Consider the following 20,429-nt stretch of genomic DNA (forward strand, 5'->3'; position numbering starts at 1 on the left):
CAGCTTTTGGCTCTCCAGCTGTGATGGAACTACAACTCCCAGCATGCACGTTTACTCGGCTGTTCTCAGAACTCCCATAGAAGTGAATGGAGCATGCTGGGGGAATTGCAGTTTCCCCCCAGCTGAAGTGCTGGAGGTTGCTGACTCCTGGTTTTACCTATTGACCACCACACTACTGGTCTGAGACGACTATAATATGGTTGCATTTTATTGTCTGTAGGACAAAGGTAACGCTTGGACCCCCCCCGTGGTTCTATTCACCTAAACCTATTACCAAAAGGTTCTACGGAGATCCAAATTAGAATCCAATTAAAGGGTTGTATGTAATCTTCCAACTAGCAGACCCATAGGGTTATGGCGCATGAGCAGGTCTGGAATCCCCCCGGGATCTCAGACTGATTTAAGGTGAAGGACAATGATGTACAACGACAGGAGTAGTAAGAGGAGACCGTTTAATAGTACTCTTCCTACATACACACAAGTCATACCTATAAAAAAATGATAAGGTAATAAAAGATCAAAAACACTTATCAAGGCAAAAAACAATTTCTTCTCATGCGTATGACATAATAGGCTTTACTTGCAGTACCCTTAATGGAGAAGATCTCATCCACTACAAAGAGTATATGGAACATGAATAGGTAAGAGGAAGACTCGTCCATTCACACTGTGCAGATCAGCTCAGGGTGGCACACAGTGCCAAGGTGCTAATCCTTAAGATAGACTTCCATGATACAGGAAAGAGTCCTTACCGGCTGCGGGGCACGGTTTACTCTGCATGAATCCGGGTGGCGGATCAGTCCTAGAAATGAGCTACATGGATAACTTAAGACGCTTTCGATGGGCGACTCCTTTCTACAGGCCGCCGACGCTTTACGGCACAGATCATTCCCATCTCTGAAGTGGCCACCTACCAAAAATGGCGGCTTCAGAACACCCGTTCAAATTCTGATTGGTTTGTGGCAGGGTTCCTTCCCTGATTGGCTGGTTGCTGGGGCATGTGACCGCCTCTTCTCCTCGGAGGGGCCAAATATTCAAACATGGACTGGTTGTGAGTGGAAAGCATGTTTTTCAGGTCAGAAGGCATGGGGTCGGACCAGAAGAAGTCATGGTTGAGCGCGTCGTCACTGTCGATTCTCTGGGCCGGGTCCAAGACGAGCAACTTGTCTATGAGGTCTAGAGCGTACGCGTCCTTCACATACGCCTTTAACCTTTCCTTTACTTTCCTCTTCTGACCTTTTGGCAGTTCCAGCTTTTGGTAGAGTTCATACTTGTCCACGTTTGGCCATACCTGTAAATATCAGAGTGGATGTTACTGGGGGTTTCAGAAAGTAATGCCATACTCTTCCCCCACACCCCTAAATCCAGAAGTATTAGGCCCCTTTCACACGGGCGAGTTTTCCGTGCGGGTGCGATGCGTGCGGTGAACGTATTGCACCCGCACTGAATCCCGACCCATTCATTTCTATGGGGCTGTGCACATGAGCGGTGATTTTCACGCTGAAAATCGCAGCATGCTCTATATTGTCCGATTTTCACGCGACGCAGGCCCCATAGAAGTGAATGGGAAGCGTGAAAATCGCATAGCATCCGCAAGCAAGTACGGATGCGGTGCGATTTTCACGCACGGTTGCTAGGAGACGATCGGGATGGAGACCCGATCATTATTATTTTCCCTTATAACATGGCTATAAGGGAAAATAATAGCATTCTGAATACAGACTGCATAGTAAAACAGCGCTAGAAGGGTTAAAAAAAAAAACCATTTTTTAACTCACCTTAGTCCACTTGATCGCGAAGCCGGCATCTCCTTGTGTCTCCTCTGCGCTGAACAGGACCTGGGGTGAGCTGCTGCTTTAAATACCGGTTAAGGACCTGCGATGACGTCACTCCGGTCATCACATGATCTTTTACCATGGTAAAAGACCATGTGATGACCGGAGTGACGTCATCAAAGGTCCTTAAACGGTATTTAAAGCAGCAGCTCACCCCAGGTCCTGTTCAGCGCAGAGGAGACACAAGGAGATGCCGGCTTCGCGATCAAGTGGACTAAGGTGAGATAAAAAAAAAATTTATTTTTTTTTTTAACCCCTCTAGCGCTGTTTTACTATGTATTCTGTATTCAGAATGCTATTATTTTCCCTTATAACCATGTTATAAGGGAAAAATAATACAATCTTCAGAACATCAATCCCAAGCCCGAACTTCTGTGAAGAAGTTCGGGTTTGGGTACCAAACATGCGCGATTTTTCTCACGCGAGTGCAACGCATGACAATGTTTTGCACTCGCGCGGAAAAATCAGGCATTTTCCCGCAACGCACCTGGCTCTTATCCGGGCAAAAAAAACTGACGCCCGTGTGAAAGAGGCCTAAGACAAAGGTTTTCTTAAAAGGTGCTGCCAGTTAGAGTAGCCCACGTCTAAAATGGCTGATAACAGATTACATTGACCTGTACATCCAATAGAGATGTTACATTTTAAAGGGGTTGTTCAGGATTTTACTATTGATGGCCTATCTGCAAGACACCACCACGCCAACCCGTAATTGCACAGCTCCATCCACTGCGTAGTGGACAAATCTGGTAACTGCAGCTCTATGTTGCCAGCTCTATCCACTACACATTGCAGAGCTGTATAGTTCAGGCTGATCTTCCGAGGTGTAGGGCGTCCGACCCTCGCCATTCAGATATTGATGACCAATCCTGTAGATAGACCATTAAAAAGGTGTTTCCAGCATTTTTGTACTGATGACCTATCCTTTGGCTAGGACATCAATACATGATCGGTGGGGGTCCGACACCAGCGACCCCTGCCGATCAGCTGTTTTGAGAAGGCAGCGCTGCTCCAATGAGCGCCCCTGCCTTCTCGCAGCTCACCAAGCACAGTGCCATACACGGTAAGTTGCCATGCTTGGTATCGCAGCTTAGCCCCTTTCACTTAAATGGGGCTGAGCTGTGTGACACATGACCGTGATGTCACTCTGCTTAGGAAAAGCAAAGAGAAGGTTGCGGCGCCCACAGAAGCGCCACTGCCTTCTCAAACAGTTGATTGGCAGGGCTCCCGGGTGTCTGATCCCCACCGATCAAATACTGATTACCTATCCAGGAGGATAGGTAATCAGTATAAAAATCTCAGAAAATCCCTTTAAGCGGCGTATGTACTAAAGCTATACACCAATGTATGAAACACCCCTCAGTGCAACATTTCTGCAATTCTACGAGGGACAGTCCACGATCAGCCCTGGGTTTCCTGTAACATTAAACCTCCTCCTACAGCAGACAGTACTGACCTCGGGTGTAATGGAGCCGCACAACTGGCTGATGAGGGTCAGCTGATGCTGCTCTGTATTTCCCTGCATGATAGGGCTCCTGGTCCACATTTCTGCCATGATGCACCCACCGCCCCACAAATCAATGGGTGGTCCATAAATCCGTTCACCTAGGGAGAAAAATAGGAACGTTTACTAGCAGCCAACGCTCCGACTGCTGGGACCCCAGGATGGCCGAGCACCAATCACCATTATCTATACTCAACCATCTCTGGCAGCCTCATAGAGTGTGACTGGAGCAGCAGCGCTCATGCTTGACCTGCCGATCCATTCAATTTGGGCAAAGGGATCTTTTTTTTTTTTTTTTTTTTTTTTTTAACTGTAGATTTTTATTTGTACATAAAAAGTACAGATTTTTTTCAATGATATAGAAAAAGGAACAAAAAAAATGGTACATCAAAGCTTGAGCACTGGCACTGAGCGGACCACCGAGATAGGAAGAGGTGCAGAATCCGCTATTGTAGCAGTACAGATCCCATAGCTATACCCAAATATTTGGGACGTCAGTTCATGCGACTAGAAGGTGTCACAGCGGTTGGACGCTGATCAGATACCTAGCCCCCATCTTGTGGATAGGTTTGTATTGTGGGAAACCAATCTTTAAAACCGGTCGGGTTAATGGACAGACAACTTACCGAGAAGCAGCTCAGGGGGTCGGTACCAAAGCGTCACCACGCGGTTGGTGTATCTGTTGGGCTGGCTGTTTTTGGCAAGACTGAATGCCCTCGCTAATCCAAAGTCAGCAAGTTTCAGGACCCCGTCTCTGGTGATAAGCACATTGGCAGCTTTCATATCTCTGTGAAGGATCTTTTTTTGGGAAAGGGAGGGAAATAAAAAGCAAAGAAATAACCTTATTAAAAGGCAATCATCAATGTATAGAGCACTTACTAGTAAACAAAATTCCCCCCCCAAAAAACTGCACCCTTTAACCCCATTCCCTCCCCCCGATAGTGCATAGTCAAATCCAACAGAAGTCAATAGGACGTGCTAATATCAGCTAAACCTAACTAGCCTATTTTTTTTTTTATCAGAATAAATTTTATTGGTTATTAATAAAACTTAATAAAATACAAATTTGTATACAATGACCAAGATCCCGTCAGTCCATCCATCAAATTGACCACACCATACTGAATCCATCACTATGGTAACCTTAAATCAGCGTAATATAAGTTACATAGACAGAAACTTGATGTTATGATGATACAGGACAATACAAAAATACTGTTAAATAACTACTTAACATCTTACCAACCCCCCTCCCTTGCGTTGCCCTGCAGAGATAATTACGCAATTTTTTATTTATTAATCATACCTCAAAAAGGTAATGTCGATGTAAACTAATAGTAAATTGAGCACCCGATCCTCACTAGTACATGGCTTGAGCGAAGGTAAACGTCCCATTAAGGACAGTTGTCCTCTCAGGCAGTCCCTCGTCAGTGCTAATGACGCCAGGTTCCCGGTTTCCAGCCAGCCCTGCCATATCGACAGGAATTTGTTTGGACATTTTCTCTTAATATATATGTCCCTCTTTCGAGGCGTAAAATTGTATTCAACCTATTTCTATATTCCTGTTTGTTGGGAGGCTTACCCCGTATCCAACACCTAGTAATTAAAAAAACCCTCGCCTGGAACAACATTCTGTGAATACATAAAGATGTTTTATCGTCCATTCGATACCCAACACAGACTCTGGGGTCATTGGGTAATCTTATCGGAATCGTTACAGCTATGATTTCTCGTATCTCTTCCCAATATTTTCCCAATTCTCGGCAGCAGTGTTGCTTCTGTTGCTCCACAGCGAATCCGGTCGCACACCTATTTTAAATAGGAGTTTGGGGGTTCTATACACTCTGTGTAGCAGGTAAAGGTGAGAGTCTCTGAGATTCGTTCAGTGTAAGACTAGGAGTTAAAGCCAGAATGTCAGTCCATTGGTCTTGAGATATTGTCCCAACGCCCTCTTCCCATTTTCCCTTTACCACCAAGGGGCTTGAGGTGGCATTGGCGTCAAGTATATATTTATATAGTCAGGATATCAGGCCCTTGGCGGACCTAGCCTCCAGTTTCATCACAGGAGGAGAGGCGGCAATTACTATGTCCTTTGAAAATTGCGTTTGATATGCATGTCTTAATTAAAGAAATTGGAAGAACGCCGTTTTGGGTATGCCAAACTCTTCCTGAAGCTGGGTAAAAGATTTAAACACTCCATGTGATTGAATTTGGCCCAGAAAGAGTATGCCCTCCCATGGAGAAAAGTTTTCTAGTCTTAATATTTCTGGTAATTGGGGGTTTTGCCATAATGGCGTAATGTCACTGAAACCTGCCAAATCCTTGAATTTTGACCAAACCTTGGTTAAAAGGGAGATTGTGGGAAGTTTCCTACCAAGAGGCTGTTGCCTACTTACTTCCACCGAGGCAATAGGCGCTCTTTGTTTCATAATGTAAGCAACAATATCGGCTGAAGGGTCCAAGTCAGTTGTTTTAAACCACCCTCTAACATGTTGTAGTTGTTCAGCTATAAAGTAGGACCATGGGTTCGGGGAGGGACAAGCCGCCCTCTTCCTTACTTTTTTTTTTTTAACTAGCCTATTCCTACTTTTATCTATGCCCCCGTTACGCCAGAAATCTAACTTTTATAATATGCAAATTAGCCTCTAGGAGCGGGCGGGGGGGGGGCTGTTCCTGCCCCTAGAGGCTCTGTTCTCCCACCTTTGTCGCCTCCCTCCAAGTCCTGATTGACAGGGCCAGGCAGCGCTCGCATCCGTCTGCCAGCCCTGTGCTCTGGTGAAATCTCACGCCGTTCAGTTTTCGGCGCAGGCGCGGTGAGGAAGCTGGCAGCCTGCGAGCGTCTTTCCCTCACCGCGCCTGCGCAGAATGCTGAACGGCGCGAGATTTTACCAGAGCACAGGGCTGGCAGACGGATGCGAGCGCTGCCTGGCCCTGTCAATCAGGACTTGGTAGAAAAACGGAGCTTCTAGGAGCAGGAACGCGGCCCCCCCTCTCCCCTCCCCCTAGAGGGTAATTACCATATTATAAAAGTTAGATTTCTGGCGTAACGGGGGCATAGATAAAAGTATGGATTAGGCGAGTTAGGTTTAGCTGATATTAGCACATCGCTTATGTCAGCTAGATTAATAGGGTTAAGTCTGGTGACAGAATCCCTTTAAGTTGCATATACACTCAGACTGAGCAGGCAATTATCGGGAAGGGGCGTCTTTCTGATAAAGGCCTGCTCGTCAGAGGCGGCGAGAGCTGCATTTGCACGCATTGACGGCTCCCATCTTATACCGCCCCCGCGCAGACGGTGTAGACATGGGCTCACCTTGTTCCTGTGGATGTAGTAGAGGCCGTTGAGAAGCATCTGCATGACTTTCTTGATCTCGGACAGGGTGAACTTGACGTGCGTGTTGCTCAGCAGTCCCGCTAGGTCGTGCTCACAGAAATCAAACACCAAGAAGATGCTTCCTTTGTATCTATTATACTGGTTCGCTGTGGGAGAAACTAGGTGGGCAAGAGAGTCTCGGAAAGGTTCTGGCACTCACAGCAGAAGCATAAACACAGAGCATTACTTAAAGTGGACCTGTCGCCTCTACACGCGGCAGAGAGGTCACGCCAGTCAGTGATGGGCGGCGCCCTTTACCGTACTGGGAGGTGACAGATGCACTTTATTAAACTGTAGAACAACTAACCAAGACCAACATGTTCTTCTTACGGGGTGGGGGAGGTTACTATGCATCAAGTCGTTTTGTTGTGCAGTTTAGGCCTCATGCACACCATCTTATCTATTGCGCGGTCCGCAAACCGCAGATGTGCAAAACGTGGGTCCTGGCCGTGAGCATGCCACCAAATTCCAGTAGAAATGTCCTGTTCTTGTCCGCAAAACGGACAAGAACAGGGAGATGTTCTATCTTTTTCGCGGGGCCGCGGACAGAACTAAATGCGATGTCCCCAATGAATGGTTCCGCTTGCGACCCGCCAAAAACGCGGACCATATATACAGTTGTGTGCATGAGGCCTAAACACGTTCCTTCAATGAAGTGACAGCATACCGCCATCACAGGCGATATGTGAGGGGCCGGGGGGGCTCTGTACAGCTCTACATCTTGGTCTTGATTAGGTTGGTTACTGATGTTAACCCTCTCAGTGCCAGGACGCAGAGGAACACAGAAGGCACAGACACCCGCAACCCATTAAAATACAACTACCCAAAAAGAGAAAGGCGAGCATCGGTATAAGGCCTCTTTCACACGAGCGTGACGGATCGGCTCCGGGGGCGTTCCGTGAAACTCGCACCATTTTGCAAGCAAGTTCAGTCAGTTTTGTCTGCGATTGTGTTCAGTTTTTTTCCGCGCGGGTGCAATGCGTTTTGATACGTTTTTCACTCACGTGATTAAAAAAAAAACTGAAGGTTTACAAACTACATCTCCTAGCAACCAGTGAAAAATGCATCGCACCCGCACTTTCTTGCGGATGCGATGCGTTTTTCACTGAAGCCCCATTCACTTCTATGGAGCCAGGGCTGCGTGAAAAACGCTGAATATAGAACATGCTGCGATTTTTATGCAACGCAGAACTGATGCGTGGGAAGAGAAAAAAAATAAAAAATAAAAAACACGCTCATGTGCACAGCCCCATTGAAATGAATGGGTCCGGATTCAGTGCGGGTGCTATGCGTTCACCTCACGCATTGCACCCGCGTGGAAAACTCGCTCGTGTGAAAGGGGCCTTAGACAAAAGAGGTCAGTCGGTGTAAACATGCAGATTTAACAGGACAATACAAAAGGTTAAATCCACAAGACACAGAAAGCATTCAGCGTCTTTAGGGCAGGTTCACATTGAGGTTTTTGGAGGAGCTTTTCAGCTGAAGCCAGAAGTGGATATAAAAAAAAAAAAGAGGACTTTTACTTCTCCTCCCCGCTGGACCTGCTTCTAGCTGTGGCTGAAAAACCTGTAGGAAAATCTGCCCCAAAAATTCAGTGTGAACCTACCCCAACGTTTCCCAGCATCCACAGTCCTGAAATCTAAATCCTCATCTACACACGCCTGGTATTAAACTTGTTAGGCTAGTTTCACACTAGCGTTCGGGTGTCCGCTTGTGAGCCCCGTTTGAAGGGGCTCACGAGCGGACCCGAATGCTTCCGTCCAGCCCTGATGCAGTCTGAATGGATGCGGATCCGCTCAGACTGCATCAGTCTGGCGGCGTTCAGCCTCCGCTCCGCTCAGCAGGCGGACACCTGAACGCTGCCTGCAGCGTTCGGGTGTCCGCCTGGCCGTGCGGATCCGTCCAGACTTACAATGCAAGTCAATGGGGACGGATCCGTTTGAAGATGCCACAATATGGCTCAATCTTCAAGCGGATCCGTCCCCCATTGACTTTCAATGTAAAAGTCTGCACGGTTCCGCTCAGGCCAATTTCACACTTAGCTTTTTTTTGCAAATATAATGCAGACTGATCCGATCGAACGCTAGTGTGAAAGTAGCCTTAGGGATATTCAGTGCGGAATAGGCACCAAAAATCTGCAACAAATCTTCTACATGTGAGCGATTCTGATGACAAGAGTTAAAAGGGGTTCTCCGGGACTGGCTACTCTGTTCCAAGAACAGCGCCACACTTGTCCACAGGCTGTGTGCGGTATTACAGCTCAGCCCCATTCACTTCAATGTAGCTGAACTGCAATACCGGACACAACCCATAGACAGGTATGGGGCTGTTTCTGGAATAAAGAGGCCATCTTTTCCTAATCCTGGAGAACCCCTTTAATTTGCACCCACCTTGAAGTGGCATTTTAGGAGAATGAACGTAGCAAAAATACAATTAAAAGGGGTTCTGCAGTTTGTTTTAACTGATGATCTATCCTCTGGATAGATCATCAGCATCTGACCGGCGGGGGTCCGTCACCCGGGACCCCTGCCGATTAGCTGTTAAAGAAGGCAGTTGCGCCGCGGCCTTCTCGCTATTTACCGCAGGCCCAGTGACGCCACGACCAGCATCACTGGCCTGGGTGGGGCTAAGCTCCATTCAAGTGAACAGAGCTTAGCCCCGCCCAGGCCAGTTGATACTAGTCGTGACATCACTGGGCCGGCGGTAAATAGCGAGAAAGCCGCGGCGCAACTGCCTTCTCAAACAGCTAATCGGCGGGGGTCCCGGGTGACGGACCCCCGCCGGTCAGATGCTAATGATCTATCCAGAGGATAGATCATCAGTTAAAACAAACTGCAGAACCCCTTTAAAAGGATTTTCCAGGACTGCTCCAGTTACCCACTCTTCTTCATAGCACAGTGTCTAGATCCTGAGCCCCCCCTCCATCGATTAGGGGAGGCAGAAGACGATGGCTGTGCCCCGGCATACGGATTCATAGAAAGTCCAAAGATATTTTATGAATCTGTCCACCACTCATATCACTCTCCCATGAGACCAAAGGCAAAGCGGCACACAGCGCTCAACTTCTGCCCCCATGCTCTAACTATTGGTGGGGAACTCCCAACATCTGGACCCCCCCTCCCGCTGATCAATACATCTGCCAAATCCAGGTCAGGGTGCTGGGGGAGCAGTTAAAGGGCTTTTTCTCACTTCTGCAAATGGCATTTATCATGTAGAGAAAGTGAATACAAGGCACTTACTAATGTATTGTGATTGTGCATATTGCCTCCTTTGCTGGCTGGATTCATTTTTCCATCACATTATACAGGTGAAACTCGAAAAATTAGAATATCACGCGGCCATGTGCAAAGTAGGTCCCTGACGTCAAGGAGGTGGAAACGGTCAAAAAGAAGGGATGCAATCTCAGGTCTCAACTTGTCGAGGGGTTTGGACCTGAAGACCTAGACTTCTTTCGGCTACGTTTCCAGCTCCTTGGCTACAGGGTCCTAATTAGCAAAATACCCAGAGGCATCGAAGTGATTTTAATTATGCGGATGCACCTCTTTGGGCAAAAAAATTTAATAAATGGACATTGCTGAGGACGAGACAGGCAGAATTGGTAGGTACTGGAGGCGGCTTTGTGCCAGGTTCCCTTTAGGCCTGTAAATTTACTATTAAATGTACATCAATTTTTGGCGCATATCTATCTGTTGCAAAGTGGATTTGCGGCTGAATCTGCAACTTTTCCCCCCCGCTTACTTCAGGTCTAAAAGAGGGGGCATGGCGTGAGTGAGGGCAGGCTGGCTGGCCCATCTCATTTATAAATTTTCTATGCCTGTTTTACGCATAGAAAATGAACTAATTCTAAGCCAGCAAAGGAGACTGTGTAGATTTAGGCCGGCGGTGGATGCGCCAAAGTTATGTAGAGGGCGGTGCCTCTACGTAACTTAGGCATATCATGCGGCAGTGCAAAGGGTCATGTACAGAACCCCATAAATACTTAAAGGGGCAGTTTTGCAGACTATGACTAGTCACCCAGAATTTCTTTTTAAGATATTTTCTAGAAATAAAAATATAAGAAAAACCCCTTTAACTGCTGGCACTGAACAGGGTCTATAGCATCCAGCCAGGGACCGCGCTCGCCGGCGTCCCCCTGCTGCCAAGCACTTAAAGCATGCACAGATCCCGAGCACCGCACGTTCACATGCGCAGAATACTCTGTACCTTTTGTCCTGCAGATCTCTATGAGGTTCACGACGTTTTCATGTTTCAGGAGCTGAAGAATTTTAATTTCACGGAGTGCGGTGATCGGGAACTGCAGAGAAAAGGAGGATGGAAACTATTAAAGGGGTATTCCCATCTAGATATTAGACCATAAATGTCCGACGGGTGCTCCTATCTGAAGAGCAGGGCCGCGCTGCAGAGCAAGCCCTGAATGTGCAGCTTTCTGCAATCACTGCTGAAAGTAGTCGATTACAGTATCGGCCATTTTCCGAAGCCCCATAGCGATGGACGTGGACGCAGGGTGCTCTATTCCTGAGATAGGAGCAGGTCTCAAAAGGTGGGACCCACACCTATCGGACGTTTAAAGGGTTTGTCCGGGATTTCACTTTAAGTCCCACCCCTAACAGAAGGGCCTGTGTAGAGACACATACTTACCTGCTTCCCTTCACTTGGTTCTGACTCCCGGCTTCTTTGCACTGCTTTTAAAGGCCTGTCTGACATCCGCATGTACAGGGTCACATACGCCACGCTGGCCTAAGCAAGGACGTGTCACTGCTGAGGCCAGTCACTGGTTGCAGCGCACGTGACCCTGTCCATGCTGACATTGAGAGGGGGACCTGAAGTTCAGTGTTGTAGGGAGCAGGTCACTCTGTCTGGGGGTCGGATTTAAAAACAAAAGCCTGGACAACCCCTTTAAATGTCCTATAAGTGCAGCTCCCAACCCTGGCCGCCATCCTCACAGTCAGTGAAGAGTAAGCTGCAGGCGGCCGACCATAGACATAGGTCAATGGGGATCCCATACTGTTACCCTCCACTTACCCCTTCCTTCTCATTTTCCATCAGAACTTTCTTCAGCGCCACCTTCTTCCCCGTCTGTCGATGTTTGGCCTTGAAGACTTCACTAAAAAAGACACCAGAAGAAACAGCGGGTTAGCGAGCTCCGGCACTTACCAGACACTTAGACAGTAAGCCCCACCGAGGGGGCAGAAGTTACAGAATAGGAGCACAACTACAACTCCTAGCATGCCCCGACAGCCAGAGACCGGAAGTTGTAGCCCTGCAGGATGGATTACGCCGGTGTACACTATTCTGATGACTTTTACACAGAAGGTTGGTTCCCCATCGGTGGCCCGTGTAAACATGGGGGCGACCAGCTGTCTGTCAGGTGACCTGATCTTTCAAACGGGCATCTGGACAATCTCTTTAACCCTTTGGCGTCAAGGCCCATTTTCATTGTTCAAGTTTGGATTTTTCCTCCCCACGTTCCAATAGCCATAACTTTACTATTTTTTCGTTTATTTATAAGAAAAAAAAAAAAAAAAAGGAATTCCGCCAAGGTTATTGGGGGTTTTGATATCACAGTGTTCACTGTGCGCTAAAAATGACGTGACGTCCTTATTCTGTGGCTCAATACCAAACTTGTATAGGTATTTTCTGTTTTTACTACTTTAAAAAAAAATAAAGACCATTGAAAAAAAAATATATATTTCTTTGCTTCGCTATATTCTGACAAACATAATTTTTTTAAAGGGGTATTCCCATCACACACAGTAGGGGCATATCACTAGGATATGCCCCCATTGACTGATAGGTCCCAGAGGTGGGACCTGCACCTACAATGAGAACAGAGCAGGGAGAGCTGTGACTGGAGGACCCAGTATTTCCCGGGGTCCGTCCACCACCAAGCACGGCTCCCACAGAAGTAAATGGGAGCGCACCGCAAATGTGTGGCCCCTGCTCCTATTCATTTCTATGGGGCAGAGGGAAATAGCCGAGCCAGCACTCGGCAGCCCCATAGAAATGAATGGAGGGCGGCTGAACAGGCGCAGTGCGCCCTCTGTTCTCGGTGTAGGTCCCAGCGGGGCGATATGCCCCCATTGTCTGAGATGGCAAAACCCCTTTAATATTTCAGTCTACAGAGCCGTATGAGGACTTGTTTTTTGAGTGGTGAACTGTATTTTTTTTATTGATCTGACTTATTGATCACTATTGAATTTTTTTGGGGGGGGGGGGGTTATTGGTATTTATTGTTTATATATAAAAGTGGATTGTTAATTGTGGCACCTGAGGGGTTAAAGGAAGGGGGCAGCGCGTTCGCCACTTTCTGTACGATACACCTCAGGCATTATGACATCACTGTACATCATATTGCGCAACCGATCCTGATGTTAAGACTATAGATAGAGAGATATATATAGATAGAGAGATAGAGATATATATATAGATAGAGAGATAGATATATATATATAGATAGAGAGATAGAGATATATATATAGATAGAGAGATAGAGATATATATATAGATAGAGAGATAGATATATAGAGATATATATATAGATAGAGAGATATAGAGATATATATATAGATAGAGAGATAGATATATATATATATATAGAGAGATAGAGATAGAGATATATATAGATAGAGAGATAGAGATAGAGATATATATAGATAGATAGAGATAGAGATATATATAGATAGATAGAGATAGAGATATATATAGATAGATAGAGATAGAGATATATATAGATAGATAGAGATAGAGATATATATAGATAGAGAGATAGAGATATATATAGATAGAGAGATAGAGATATATATAGATAGAGAGATAGAGATATATATAGATAGAGAGATAGAGATATATATAGATAGAGAGATAGAGATATATAGATAGAGAGATAGAGATATATATAGATAGATAGAGATATATATAGATAGAGAGATAGAGATATATATAGATAGAGAGATAGAGATATATATAGATAGAGAGATAGAGATATATATATATATATATATATATATATATATATATATATAGATAGAGAGATATATATATATATAGATAGATATAGATATAGATAGATATATATAGATAGAGAGATAGATATATATAGATAGATATAGATAGATAGAGAGATAGAGATAGATATATATATATATATCTCTGGAAAGCCCCTTTAAGATATCTGTCCTTATTATCGCAGGTGGACATGCTGCCAAGACCTTTTTGTATTATTCACTGACATTCCCAGCCAGAGACACACACAGGGATAGAGCAGAGTGGTCACCCATGGCAGCCAATCACAGCCCTGCTTACAACTGATTTCATACCCTCTGCAAATGAGAGCTCGGCGCCGATTGGCTGATACAGACCCAGCACGGATCTTGGCATTCTCACCACAGGAGCACAGTCTGCACCGATAATCTATAGACCCGACCCCGGTTTCTTACCCGAACGTCCCCTGACCGATCTTGGCCAGCCGCTCGTACTTGGAGACCTCATCGCAGAACGGAAACTCCAGCGAGTCGTAGTTCTTCGCCATGGCCGGGGTTGAGGAGGACGAGGGTGGGGGCTCAGATCCGGACGGACCGCGAGAATCCGTTTCCGGGCACAGGCCGCCGACCCCCGGCCTCTCCCGGTGCTGAGCGGAGGAGTTCAGGCTGAGGCCTGTGTAAGCTTCTCAGACAGATAGAAATGAAGGCGCTGGAGCCGTCTGCCGGGGACACCGAGCTCCGTGTGAGACCCCTGGGATTATGGAATGTATCCTGGATAGAGAAATATCTAGAACGTATGGAACAGAGGCGAGCGGAAGTCGGGCAAATAGGTAGGGCGGAAGCGTCACCGGAAGAGGATGGCCTGAAGCGTAGGGACGTCACGTAACAGAATACACATATTAGGGGAGGGGCGGGGCGCTTCGTGTGATGGTGCGGGCTAGAGTGTAGGGGCTCCTGGGAGGTGTGACGTCACCATGTCTGGTGTGGAGGTCTGCTATGTGGGTGTGGGTATGCTGTGCCCCTCATACAGTATAATGCCCCCTGCTGTGCCCCACACACAGTATAATGCCCCCTGCTGTGCCCCACACACAGTATAATGCTGCCAGTTGTGCCCCTCATACAGTATAATGCCCCCTGCTGTGCCCCACACACAGTATAATGCCCCCTGCTGTGCCCCACACACAGTATAATGCTGCCAGCTGTGCCCCACATACAGTATACTGCCCCCTGCTGTGCCCCACACACAGTATAATGCCCCCTGCTGTGCCCCACACAGTGTAATGCCCCCCTGTTACGCCCCACACACATTATAATGCCCCCTGCTGTGCCCCTCATACAGTATAAAGCCTGCTGCTGTGCCCCTCACACAGTATAAGGCCCCTTGTGCCCCACACACAGTATAACGTCTCCTGCTGTGCCCCACACACAGTATAATGCCCCCTGCTGTGCCCCTCACACAGTATAATGCCCCTTGTGCCCCACATACAGTATAATGCCTCTTGATGTGCCCTATACACAATATAATGCCTCCTGCTGTGCCCCTCACACAGGTGACTAAAAATTACAGAAAGGAAGGTTTAAGCAAAAAAAAAAGGTGCTGCTGCATTTGTATCCACTAGAGGGTGCTGTGTCCAGCATGACCAGTAATACTACTGACAAATGACATGAAGATGCAGAATAATCCCAGTAGGAGCCACAGCAGCAGCACCCAAGGACGCTGGGAGAACTTCTTCTATTTCATTATAGTTGGATTATACTCACTAAGGGCTCATGCACACGACCATTGTTTTTTTGCAGTCTGTTTTTCACGGATCCGTTGTTCCGTGTCTGATTTTTTTTTCTCTGATTTAAGTCCTCTTCCGTTCCGTTATTCCACAAAACATATCCGTAATTTATTAATCACCAAACAGATGAGCAATATGGGCTGGTCATAGCATTTCTACAGTATGAATTCGCAAAATACGGATGATATACGGATGTGTTCCGTGTGCGTTCCGTATTTTTTGCGTTCCCATTGACTTGAATGAGGCCTCGGACCGTGATTTGTGGACAATAATAGGACATGCGCTACTTATTAGCAGAAGGGAAATACCGAAACGGAATGCACACGGAGTACCTTCCGTTGTTTTTGCGGACCCATTGAAGTGAATGGTTCCGCGTACGGTCCACAAAAAACCCCGGAACGGAAGCGGAAAGAAAATACATTTGTGTGCATGAGTCATGAAAGAAGACAGACATGCAAAGGCCCCGATGATGGTAACCTGGGCCCAAAAAAAAATAAAAAATTCTTGCCATTCCCGCACCACTGCCTTATTCCCAGCGCCTGTAGTTTCCCGCCAGACGGGAAGTTGCTTGGTCCTGTGACTGCTGCAGCCAATTGTTGGCCCCATGGGTGATGTGCTAGAATGGCATGTCACTGTTAGGCCGGACAACACCTTAAACTAGAATCAAGTTTCAACTTTAAATTATTAATTTGCAAATTTAATACCATCTAATAATATGCTATAAATGCATGAATATACTACAGCAAGGGGCCCCTAAGAGCACGTGTGAATAAATCTCTGCCTGAAACAAAGAGGGCTGTTCTGTTCCCATTATTTACAGAGAACGACACGTGATGCTCTCTTGTGAAAGCAAGCGCCGATTGGTTCCCTTGGTGGATATGAGATGGGCCAGTCTTCCTGGGGCTGCTGCTCCTGGTCCAGTCTTCCTGGGGCTGCTGCTCCTGGTCCAGTCTTCCTGGGGCTGCTGCTCCTGGTCCGGTCTTCCTGGGGCCGCTGCTCTTGGGCCAGCCTTCCTGGAACCACTGCTGCTAAGCCAGTCTTCCCGGAGCCACTTCTCCTGGGCCAGTTTTCCTGGGGCTGCTGCTCCTAGGCCAGACTTTTTGGAGCCACTTCTGCTAAGCTAGTCTTCCTGGGGTTGCTGCTCCTGGTCCAGTCTTCCTAGGGCCACTGCTTCTGGGCCAGTTTTCCTGGGGCCACTGCTCCTGGGCCAGTCTTCCTTGGGCTGCTGCTCTTGGGCCAGCCTTCCTGGATCCACTGCTGCTAAGCCAGTCTTCCTGGGGTTGCTGCTCCTGGTCCAGTCTTCCTGGGGCCACTGCTCCTGGGCCAGTCTTCCTGTCGCCGCTGCCCACAGGCTACTCTTCCTGGGGCCGCTGCTGCTCCTAGGCCAGTCTTCCTGGAGCCACTGCTACTAAGCCAGTCTTCCTGGGGTCATTGCTCCTAGGCCAGTCTTTAATTGCAAATATTTGGTGTCATGACATAGATAGGAGTTCTAGTATACAGCATGCAGATCACCTGCATTCAGGGCCACAAGGAAGGGTGTAGGACCACACAACAGCCGTTGCCTGGACAACCTCACTGTCCTCTTGACCTGGTTGTATTTTAAGGATTGTGGGTGTTCCTGTATATTGACTTCATAATGACTTGGTTGCGTGGTGGTGCTGACCTCATTCTGCCTTGTAATACAGGGTTTGCTCAGAAGCCTCTATTGCTATCCGTCATCTGTGTAAGCCTTTGGTCAGCCTCTCAACTTAGTTTTCTTATGTTTAAGATCTTACAGGAAACCGACGAAAAGCGGAAGTGAAGATCTACACCAAGCCTTGCGTTAGGTTCTACAGATGACTTTAAGTGAGCCCTGTGCACCCAATACAGGTATGTAGTGTAGCATCACTGATCTACTGAGATTATCTACAAGATCACCACCCAGGAGGCGGAGGAGGTACTTCACGCCATCAAAGGAACCTTAACACCTTCCAGATAAACATCTTTCTCAGAATTGTCCTCCTCCCTCCATCACAACCCATCATGTGGTTAAAGAGCTCTTCACCAAACCGCAGAGCAGCAGGCCTGATAGTAGTGGAAAGAGGCATGGTGCTGTAGAAGAGCCAGATGGGGTGCTGCATGGTGACAGCCGCGTGCAACTAGTGGAACGGATGTGAGACAGCCAGCATCTTTGACTTTGCAAAAGTGGATGAAATGGGCGACGCTGCAAAGAAGCCGAACTCCAAAAAATTCAGTAAGTACACGATACTTCATTATTTATAGGCATCTCTATTGTCACTTGACAACAGGACATGTCTCCTATGGGAGGTGACACTAAGCCTCCTGAACGGTTACCAACAAAGCCTGCAGTGGGGTAAGAATTGGGGTAAGTATCTTCACCCGTAGGAACGTCTACAGCCATGCCGTACATAGGTTTGCTGTTTGTAAGGGTTCTCTTACATGGGTCAGTCGTTTCAGAGGATTTCTGCACAGCTCAATGCAAAGTGACTGGAGGATGAATGATCGTTATTATGATCGTTCTTCCCTCATTCAGTTTGCAAATTGTCAGCAGCAGAACCATGCTTACACAGGGAAATGTGCCACCAGCAATCGAGGATTTATGGAAGAGGTAATCCCAAAATGATTAACGTTCACACGTCAGTGACAATGTCTGCATTTCGTCTGTGTTTCTGTTTTTGTCCTCTGTATTTTGTCCGTGTCCCACATGCACTTCTAGGCTTTAAAGGGGATTTCCGTAGCATCTCCTACCGATCGTCTTTGAAAACTACTGACAGAGCACCGATGCCACCCATGTTCCGTCTGTGGTTTTCTCTGACCCATAGGCCAAAACGGGTGTGGGTCCACAACATGGACCACAGTAGTGCATGCTTATGTTGCTTATGGTCAGTGGACAAACAAGGATGTGTCAATTAACGCACTTAAAGGGGTTGTCTCATCTCAGACAATGGGGGCATATTGCTAGGATACTGTATGCCCCCATTGTCTTATAGGTGCGGGTCCCACCGCTTGGACCCACACCTATATCGGGAACGGAGCCCCGCAAAGTGGTGGCTGGAGGACTCCGGTCTGGCCACCGCCAAGTGCTCTCCCCATAGAAGTGAATGGGAGCGCGCCGCGCACGACCGGCCGCCGCTCCCATTCACTTCTATGGGCCCGACGGAAATAGCCGAACCAAGGCTTGGCTATTTCTGAGATGGGAATACCCCTTTAACTCAATAGACACCCGTGCTGTCCGTGGAGAACACAGGTAGGGACACACCTGTAATTCATAGACACATGGATAATCCCTTATGTGGTGGTCCATCTGGCCTAAAGCAAGGCACCCCACCAATCAGCTGCAGAGGCTTGTTAAAGTGAACACGTCGCCTATAATTTATTCTGCCAGATTGTGACACATATCCTTTTTTTCTAATTTGTTTTTATTTTCTGATTAACAGCATTTAGAGATGTGCTTTACAGCAGACGTCATGGGCCATAGACAAGGTGGTCCGGAGGGGACTCTTTGACTTCTGCGGGAGAGTTTTCTAGGCATGCTTTGTGACCCGTGCAGGGAGGGGGAGTAGATAAGCTGCGATATCACCTATTGTGAATGATGGATCCTGTGTTATTTATGCTGAGGTGATTTCTGTCATTGTAATCTTGCCTGTAATGATAAAGAGATGACTGCTGAAAAGGGATCTGTACGGACCAGGAAATGGCTCCTATTATTAGGCTTAGTGGCCAGTGCGAAAAGCTGCAGGATGGATATTTAAAAATAAAATCGCCCAAAATTCTTTAAAAATATGTTTACATAAAAAACTTGTTTTAAACAATATTTTTTTTATCTTTTTATAGCACGGTGTGCTGTCTGCATCTTTTGCGGCCCCATAGAAATAAATGGGTCCACATCTGACCGCAAAAAATGCGGATCTGATGCAGACAAAAAATATGGCCATGTGCATGGTAGTCCCATGCAAGGGAACCTTTCTTTGTAGATATGCCCTCTGTAGGACATGCGGACATGGGCTGTCCAGTTGGGGTCGTCCCTTTAAATAGATTTCTGCCACATCCAATCAGATCCATTGATAGTCTTGTTCAACACTTTTGATCTCTTGCGATAAGCGTCACCAGAGCTCTCTGGTAGCTGATTATCACACTGGTTTACTGGGGGTCTTCCCCTGGACTTCTGCTAGTGTCGTTCTGACTATGCATCGTCACGTATCGTGACCCCTGAGTAAAATCAAGACTATCATTGTGTGACCATTCTGCCGGGAACACTAGAGAAAAAAATCACTGTGTAGAATTTCCATCTTCATCATGAGTGAAGTGAGATCATCAGGGAAAGGCCGCAGGCACACGATTGTATCCGTTTTGCTGTCCGCAACTCCCGGATCTGCAAACTACGGATGCGGTCTGTGTGCAATCTTAATTATTTTGTGGACCCATTGACTTCAATTGGTCTGCATTTTGCGGACCAGGGTATTTTGTGGCTGCGGAGATGTTTTTGCATCCGCATCTCCGTGCTGCAAAAGATAGAGCGTGTCCCCATCCTGATCTGCAAAATGCAGACCCATTGAAGTCAGTCCACAAAAGAATGCTGCTCGCACACGGACCGCATCCATATTTCGCAAAACGGATACGGTCGTGTGCATGAGGCCTAAGGACAAGGGTATTCTATGTTCTTATCCTCCAGTATATGTTATCCAATAGAACATGCCACACGTTCCGTACGCCTTTGTATGAGCCCACGCACATTCAGTAGCTCATTCCCCCTTACACTTGCATGCTTGGTTCAGCTGAGAGTGCACGTGGAGAGAGAAAGAAGCTGCTGCCAGACTGACAGTCAATGATCACACTACCAAAGTGGTGCCCCCTTTATTTGGGTTCTGCAGCAGGGTATATGATGAGGCAGGGTCGCATTAATACCGGGTGGCATCTCCTATTGCTCTGCTGGCATGGTACCAGACATACAGATGC

At 47.1% G+C, this 20,429-nt stretch overlaps 2 protein-coding genes across 3 annotated transcripts in view; one reads left to right on the plus strand and one right to left on the minus strand.

Annotated features, from left to right (window-relative positions):
- Positions 1-456: 456 nt before the first annotated feature.
- LOC122919401 (cyclin-dependent kinase 9) lies at positions 457-14,543 on the minus strand. 2 transcript variants are annotated; one of them, XM_044268407.1, is made up of 7 exons: positions 14,146-14,543; positions 11,732-11,813; positions 10,913-11,003; positions 6,650-6,816; positions 3,963-4,134; positions 3,289-3,437; positions 457-1,291 (listed from the first exon to the last, which is right to left on the minus strand). In XM_044268407.1, the coding sequence occupies exons 1-7, from the start codon at positions 14,235-14,237 to the stop codon at positions 929-931; spliced, it is 1,116 nt and encodes a 371-aa protein (XP_044124342.1). In that variant the 5' UTR covers positions 14,238-14,543; the 3' UTR covers positions 457-928. The 2 variants fall into 2 exon arrangements, with proteins under 2 accessions (XP_044124342.1, XP_044124340.1); XM_044268405.1 differs by having other exon boundaries at positions 458-1,291; positions 6,650-6,828.
- A 2,770-nt stretch (positions 14,544-17,313) lies between these two features.
- LOC122946609 (SH2 domain-containing protein 3C-like) overlaps positions 17,314-20,429 on the plus strand; it is a 60,955-nt gene continuing 57,839 nt past the window's right edge. Inside the window, exon 1 of the mRNA XM_044306346.1 lies at positions 17,314-17,706. Within this exon, the coding sequence (XP_044162281.1) occupies positions 17,667-17,706 (40 nt within the window). The 5' untranslated portion in view covers positions 17,314-17,666. The remainder of the gene's footprint in view (positions 17,707-20,429) is intronic.

Source organism: Bufo gargarizans, chromosome 9, assembly GCF_014858855.1.
Source record: "Bufo gargarizans isolate SCDJY-AF-19 chromosome 9, ASM1485885v1, whole genome shotgun sequence".
Taxonomy (NCBI): Eukaryota; Metazoa; Chordata; class Amphibia; order Anura; family Bufonidae; genus Bufo; species Bufo gargarizans.

Excerpts from the sequence above, each read along its gene's own strand:
- LOC122919401 (XM_044268405.1), bottom strand. The coding sequence starts at position 14,237 with ATGGCGAAGAACTACGACTCGCTGGAGTTTCCGTTCTGCGATGAGGTC. Across the intron at positions 4,135-6,649 it reads ACTACATCCACAGGAACAAG|ATCCTTCACAGAGATATGAA; the intron begins GTGAGCCCATGT and ends TCCCAAAAAAAG. Across the intron at positions 3,438-3,962 it reads ACCCCCTGAGCTGCTTCTCG|GTGAACGGATTTATGGACCA; the intron begins GTAAGTTGTCTG and ends TTTTCTCCCTAG.